The following is a 7,874-nucleotide window of genomic DNA, read 5'->3' as shown; positions in this document are numbered from 1 at the left end:
GTCCTTGTCTTCATGAATTATAAAATTGCCGCTATTAATTGAACATTCTACATATTATTTGAATTTTTTTAAAATTAAATATTAAATTTAGGGATTTTTTTTAAACAAAAATGAATAAGCTACGCGTCAAATGTGGATACACACAAAGAGTGGAAATATAAATTTAACAAAATAAAGCATAAATATAATTAACGGAAAACTTGATACTAATAAATTAAATAATCTTTAGTAAAATATGTTGAATTAAAAAAATAATGCTTATATATAACTTCAAAAAGTATTAATTAAAAAGAAAAATTTAAAATTTAAAATTTTTTAAACACAATGCAAAAAATAAAAAAAATAAAAATACTTATTACCAATTTATCAAAAATAACCAACAAAAATTAATAAAAAAAAGATGGTATGGCCATATATAGATCAGAACAGTTGAAAACACGACAATATTCTCATCATTAAAAACATCAAGGCGTGCAAGCAAAAGCATTCATCGCGGCTTATTTTAAGCTAAGATCTGCCGCGCTATTCATATACATAGTGAACATCTAAACTGAGTTCACATCGGTTTTGATAAGTTTAATAAACACACTGCCAATGCTCACACTGCCGAAACGTGGCACGATGGTCACCACGATACTCTCGGCGTCCTCAAACTCACCTTCCTCAATAGCACTGGAGATCCCCACTTTGAGTAACCTTTTCTTGTCTTTGGAAGCCTTTGCAGCTTGACTCGTCTCCGGGAGCTTGACGTAACTACCGACGAATTCACCATAGTCAGCAGCAGCGCGGCCAGGGGCTGCTGGGGCGTTGATGTAGACGTCAAAGCGTGCCTTTCTGCCATCGGGAACGATGATGTCACTGATGTATAAGACCTCGCCCTCGTCCTCCTTCTCGGACTTGCTACGGCTCTTCTTCGGCCTCTTCACCAGCACTTGGATGGGCTTGTCAAGCTCCTTGCGCTCAACGCCGAACTCGTTCACTTGCACTATGGAGCCTGGGGCCTTGGCCTTCGTCTTCTTTTTGGGCACCGCGCCCAGCCATGGTGCAGTGGACTCTGCATAAGTGTAGCACATTTTTCGAAGTGTTGAGGCTGTCTGATATCTGAACATGTCATGTAAAATTAATTCGAGTCAAAAATCCATTTTTAATATTGTCTCTCAGGCAAAAACCTAATTATCGCCTATCTGTATATATGTATATACAGGCAATTAGTAATTACCTTACATCTGACCACCTGCTTTTCCTCATCGTAGAAGACGAAGGTTGCATCGAGCCAATCATTATCTTTGAACTCGAGGCGGTTGCCTCGCAGAGCCCGATAAAAGGACCACAACCTATCGACATTCGCATGCAGGCCATAGAAGATGCAGTCACGGGAAGCAGTTACGAAGGTTCCCATGTCCCTGTGCGGTAACTCCCTCTCCCCAACCCACATGTGAATGGAGTTATGGATGACCTCCAACTGCCCAGGCGAAGTGAGTGAAGGATTTTCCATAGCTCTCAACTGGTCGCCCATGAACAGCTCCGGCAACGGCACCCCCTCCTTGAACGTCTTCCTCATATACGCCAAGTTCTCGGCTATAAGATCATCATCAGTCACGTCTGTATCTGTATATTTATACTTATAGTCCACTATCTTTGGTGGGTAGTGGCTTGTGTCACGGTAAGTGTCGTACAACGATGAGTTTTGGTCGGTGTAAATAGTAGGTATGGTCATACCATCCGGGTTATCAAAGTTCCAGTAAGGCAAAGCGAAGGTGTCATCCCCAATGAGGCTCCCAAGAATACGCTCAAAGAAATGAAGATAATAACGGTGCCATGGGAGAAAGATCCAGCTGTTGTGCACCGAGATGGTGGCATTAACGTCACCATTCTGGGGATACGCCTCGTTGCAGTAAGCGCAGTGGATCTTTGACTGCTGTATGAAGTTGCGAGGATCAGTCGGAGGGAGTTCCTTCATCTTCTTAATGGCTGTCTTAAATTTCTCCATGTACTCGGAGTCGTTAACGACTTCCTGAATAGGGCGACGCACGCGCAGGGGCGTTTTTGGGAAGGTGTAATCAGTGACCACCAGAGTCGTGTCGCCCTGATACGGCGGGCAGCATTTGAGAAAATCCGAGCCAGGTGGGAAGTTATCTTCCACTGCTATCTTGCATGCAGCCCCTTCGTTGAGATCTGGTGGCATGATAGGGTTTGCACGGGCATTCATTCCCGTTGTTGCTCCGTAGAGGCCGCCAAGGCCGAGCAGCATGTCACGCCGGTCCACTGTAATGGGTGATGATGACGACGGGCTTTGCTTTTCATCATTGTTGAGCGTGCACCGGATTCGTGATGAGCGTGGAGGCAGGGCATGGTTGGAAGCTGGGTGATATTCCAGAGGGCATGCAGAGGGGCCGGGGCTAAGGAAGTATAGAGACATGTTGGAGAACTACCAATTGTTTGCGACTGCCTCTGCTATTAACTGGTCCTTTTTATAAATCTGGACTAGGTATCTAAATTTTACTATGGTGTGTTCTAACTTTTAATGAAACAACTTACAATTTTAATAATCAATATATCTGCACATGGGAAACGGTACAATAATGCTTTTCTTCTCAGCTACCCTCTACAATGCCCCTCAACTTTAACTAAATTACGAGTCTCGAGTTGGTACAAGCGGCCACAATTTTCGTACATGTCTTTGTCTTCATGAATTATAAAAATGCCGCTATTAATTAAACATTATAATTATTATTTGAAATTTTTATTTTTCTAGAAAAAAATTAAATATTAAAATTTAGGATTTTTTTAACAAAAATGAATAAGTTTAAGCTACTTGTGAAGCATGCATACAAGCAAAGAGTGCACATATAATTAAGCTTAACAAAATAGGAGATAAACATTTTTAGTAAAAAACTTGATGCTAATAAACCAAACAGTCGTTAGCTATGTTGAATTAAAACAACAGTTTTTCATACATATATAACATTACAAACACTAATTGAAAAACTTTATATTTTAGAAGATATATATATATATATATTATTAGATCTCATTGTTAAATGTGTTACTCAAACAACCTCTTTTGTTAATATTGCTACCTAGTTGTCATAAACTACACCTTAATATTAGATATATAATAATTAATAACTCTAAACATCTAGGTATAGAAACAAATTGGAAAAAGAATCTTTATGAGTGTATATATATGTTTCATTTCCGGTATATATTTTTATAGTGGTATACATGTATATGTAAAAATCCTTACATTCACTATAAGAAAAGTGCCCTATAGTGGCCGACCTTTCCATTAGTATAGAACTTAAATCCGTCACTAAATGCCTATAGAGACATATATCAAATATATTATTAAATCCTCAGTCGTAATAGGGATTGTGGTGGAAATGTATAGTTTCAGCGGCGGATTATTGTATAAGTTTTTAGTGGCAGAAAAATCCATTGTTATATGACTTTTGGTACCTATGAAGTATAAAGCTACTCTCACAAGTCGGATACTAGTTATGCCCTAATGAGAGAAAGAGCTATCTCATAGGATGAGTGAAAGCTACCACTCGGGTAGAAAGAGCTACCACCTCGAAAGTGTGAAAGCCACCTTAGCGACCGCTTTGGAAAGGGCTACCTTAGAGGATGTGTGAAGCTACTACCATCTTTTAAAATTTTTGTCACTTTTGTAGATAAATAAGTCCCTTATACTTAGAATTTTGAGGAGTATACTTTGGGTTGTTTTGAGTGAGTTCACACATACACGAAATTCGGGTTTGTTGTCCTTTTTTATTCAAGTTTTTAGCTAGAGCATTGATTTTTCGTATTTAGTGTTGAAATTTTCCTTACTTGTAGAATACTTTCTTTGTATGCCTCGGTGAACCTAAGGCCAAGCACTTTCAATATTTTCTTCATTGATGCACAAAATGTTTTAATGTTTGCTTGAGGACAAGTAAAAGCTTAAGTGTGGGGGAGTTTGATAAGTGCTTGTGCGATATGAATGCGAAGTGTTCATTCCTTATATTGAGCATTACTTTTCCCAGGTTTTTACACTAATAAGTGTGTTTTTATGTTACTTTTATGCAGGTAGGGTTGTGAGGCCGAGTATGAAGGAAATAGGCCAATGTGGATCATAATGCACCTATTTTGGAAGAAATCTTACTAAGGTTCAACCGCGAAGACATAGGTCAGGTGTGAGATGCTAGAGTGTGTGCCAACCTCCTCGCATTCGAGTGAACACATCCATTTGGAGGGGGACAAAAGCAGTCACACTCGAGCATTCCGATTTATGCACATAGGAACGAGAACTCCACCAACATGTACATCATTGAAGAAGCAAGTGATTCACGACGTAAATGTGTGCCCGTTTGCGTTACCCCGATGAAAATACGGAATTGGGAAGTTATTCAGGTTGAAGGTCAGAGCGTAGAACTGAGCAAAGACTGCTCACGACCCGGCCGAGAAATCAGAGAAATAGAGAATCCACATGAGCGTGTGGAAATTATCCACGGCCGTGTGGAAATTCCGCACGGGCGTGTACTGCGTCCACGCCTGGGTGGAGTCGCCTCGATTCGACCCCTATTTAAAAGCCGATTCAGTTTCCCGATTTTGGTATTCTTTTCTCCATCTTTTCCCTGACTTGCGAGAGGGTTTCGGCTAGGGTTTTGAGGGGTATTGGCTAGGTTTTCGGAGAGGTTCTACGGGGTATTGGCGAGGTTATTTGGAGAGCTTTCGTCGGTACCGATCCGGCGAGGTGTATCCTAGGCCGGACAAAGGATCCCTTGCGACGAGTAGAGGATTCTCCACAAGACCATCGATACGACCATCGAGGGGGTTTCTTTATGGATTCATTGCTTTTACATTCGATTTCTTTGATTGTACTGAGCTCCATGGAGAGCTAAACCCCTAGTGGGTACTTGGGTGATTGTGAACCCTAGGATGTATTCATTTCATTGAATTTCTTTATTATGCTTTTAATAAATTGATGTTTATTGTGAGTTCCAACCTTGAATGCTTGATTGTATGAACATTTCCCCTAGAGTGACACTAGGATTGAGAGTTCTTGTTGGTAACCTTGTGAGTGAGTGACACACCACGAGCGTTAGACAAAGCTAGGTTGGAGAGGGTTGAAAGGGTGAGTCGAGAGGTACAGGAGCGTCCCCTTTCCCCTCCGACGTGATAGATTCTACCTCCGTTCCTCAAGTTCTTTGCGGCCATAATAGAGTGAATGGTCTAAGGGATGAATCTCCGATGGGGCTTAGTTGCGCGTGCAACGGAGTGAAGCGTTGAGGGGATCTTAGTATCTAGAGCTTAATTGTGGTTAGGGATCTTCCGCCTGGACCAAAGGGTTAGTTCTATAATTAGGAAGAGATTTATCACCGGAATCCCTAGAGCTCATTGCAACTTTTATTCGAAAGTGCGAGGTTGAGAGGTTATTTAATCTTTTTCCTCCGGGACATGAATAGAGTTAGGCATAGTTGACCTTAGATTTGGGACTATGTATGTAAGGATTTCCATGACTCACCATTGCATTGATTAGGAAAGCATAATAGAGATTTCTTGCACTTGAAGCGATTATCCTAGGTGAAGCATCATCTGAGTACCCCATCTTTATCGATTGCTTTACCTCCTCCTTACTTTTGCTCTCTTACTTGTTGCTTTTAATTGTTGAGAATTGAATCATTATCACACTTATCATTGTTGATATTCCACATAGCTAAGAATCGAATTAAGTGTCTTTACTCCGTACTCCCTGTGGATTAGATACCCGCTCACCAGGGATTATTACTTCGACAAACCCGTGCACTTGCAGGATATACGCAAGGGGACCTTGTCAGCATACTACTAAAAATAAATATCTACAATTGTAATATTCATACATAGTATTTATAAACACAAGTAAAAATTTGTAAGCAAAATCAACATTAAAATTAATAACATTTATGTCTACAGAGTATACAAAAACTCATAATTTATATTTAGAAATACATCTTCAAAAAGCAAAGGAACTAGACATCGGCTGTTAATGGTTATTCTACACAAAGGATAAACTTTGAATTCATGGTATTTTGAAACATCTTTATCAATAGTCCAGAGATTTAGTCCCCCCTCTAATTCCATATGCTAGGATTTGAAATGGAAGAATCTATCAAGAGATCTTAATGCCCATTTGAGAACTCATGATTTCTTTTCCATCAAGTTGTCCATTACAATAGGCGATTACACAATAAAAACATGAACTCATCCAATGGAGATTTGAATTGTCTCTAAAGATCTAGAATCTACGCTGCAGATAATAGTAAACCAAAACAAAACCATTGACATGCCCCTTTGCGTGTGTGTATCACAAATACACGGGTTGTCGAAGTAATATATACCCAAAGGTAGGGTAGTTGAATCCATAGGGCTACAAGAAATCATACTTTTAGGGACGGTTTTAAAGGCATTTATTGGTGGTTATAACCGCCGCTAAATTCAATTGGTGGCAGTTGCAAAACCGATGTGTATACAAGCATCGGCTGAGCAATTAACGACGGTTTTAGTGAACGGCCGGAATAACGGCCTCTAAATGCATATGACATTTTTTGGCGTTTATATAAGGCCTCCAAATTATAATGAAGCCAGACAATGGAAATCGTGGCGGTTTTGTAGAATGGCCTCCAAATACAAACAATTGAGGCCGTTTTATAACCACCACCAAATAAATTAATATCAATTTATTTTGTATTAGTGGAGGTTAAATCCTAAACCACCGTGGATTTAGAATTTTTTTAAATCATATTTACTTTTTATTTAATTTTTTTTACAAGTACATATATATCTGAATCTTTAAAGTATGTTGTATATTGAACTCATTCAATTAATATTTAGAAATAATAAAAATTTATTGATAACTCATGAATAAGTAAAAATCAAATTTACAAATTTGTTCTCATCATCCAAAGTGAAAACATATTAATTAGTATTCATCCTTGTTTTACACCATTCACCTCAACATCATAGACATCCTCCTCCTCCTCTCCTCTATCTTCTGTGTCATCATTACTAGTTGTAGGTGTTTCCCTTTCCTGGACACACAACATAACAATAGAAATATATAACAATAATATAATTATCTTATCACCATATTAATAGAAGACAATGCATAAATAGTGCAACAATAGAAGAAGCACAAGAAGAAGAGACCAAAACATTTCAGTTATACTTTTTAACATAAGCAAGCATGACAGAGAAGAAAATAAGTAAAAGAAATATAAGAATTCCAATTCATAGCGTTGAGGTTCAATAAGATAGAACTAGCCAATATTGCTAATATAGATATATAGATCCTTAGAAGAAAGCCAAGGAAGGATATAGCATACCTTTGATTTCGTCGTTGAAAAGCTTGGTTCCTAATGAATAGCTTGCAGCTGTGATTGAAGTGACTGGTAGATAAAAATTTATTGAAACTCTTAGTTGTAGAAAACTACAGAAATTACAAGACAATATTCGTACGTTATAATATTTCTAAAATAATTCCACAATAAATTCTGAGATCATGCCATGTTCACTAATATTTTCAAATACACAATTAAGTTAATGACAGGAAAACTGCAAAACTTACTAGAAGAAACTGCACCCTATGTTGATGTTGTCCACCTATCACTTCACCTTGTTTTTCACCATCTTCCATAGCTATTATCATTCACGATAATATCATTACTAAAAATGCCTGTTATAGTTTGTCAAAAAGTAAATACAGGTTTTCCTAGTTTTACCTGTATTGTTGGCATCTTCTGTTTGGTTGTTCAAGATTCCACATGTAAAGATATAAATATAAGACATTTAAATCTCTGATAAGAAAAGACTAAGTTGGTAACTTAATTTATTGGATGATCCAATATTGAGTAAAA

At 38.2% G+C, this 7,874-nt stretch overlaps 1 protein-coding gene across 1 annotated transcript; it reads right to left on the bottom strand.

Moving 5' to 3' along the window:
- Positions 1-416: 416 nt before the first annotated feature.
- Positions 417-2,465, bottom strand: LOC120265502 (polyphenol oxidase latent form, chloroplastic-like). The gene is made up of 2 exons (XM_039273434.1): positions 1,220-2,465; positions 417-1,101 (listed from the first exon to the last, which is right to left on the bottom strand). The coding sequence occupies exons 1-2, from the start codon at positions 2,417-2,419 to the stop codon at positions 961-963; spliced, it is 1,341 nt and encodes a 446-aa protein (XP_039129368.1). The 5' UTR covers positions 2,420-2,465; the 3' UTR covers positions 417-960.
- Positions 2,466-7,874: the final 5,409 nt, after the last annotated feature.

Source organism: Dioscorea cayenensis, chromosome 7 (assembly GCF_009730915.1).
Source record: "Dioscorea cayenensis subsp. rotundata cultivar TDr96_F1 chromosome 7, TDr96_F1_v2_PseudoChromosome.rev07_lg8_w22 25.fasta, whole genome shotgun sequence".
Classification (NCBI taxonomy): Eukaryota; Viridiplantae; Streptophyta; class Magnoliopsida; order Dioscoreales; family Dioscoreaceae; genus Dioscorea; species Dioscorea cayenensis.
This window is presented reverse-complemented; position numbering and strand designations above follow the sequence as displayed.

What these genes read in the sequence shown, in the direction of transcription:
- LOC120265502 (XM_039273434.1), bottom strand. Translation starts at nt 2,419, where the DNA reads ATGTCTCTATACTTCCTTAGCCCCGGCCCCTCTGCATGCCCTCTGGAA. An exon ending in AGCAGGTGGTCAGATGTAAG is followed by an intron (nt 1,102 to 1,219) that starts GTAATTACTAAT and finishes TGACATGTTCAG; the next exon opens with ATATCAGACAGCCTCAACAC.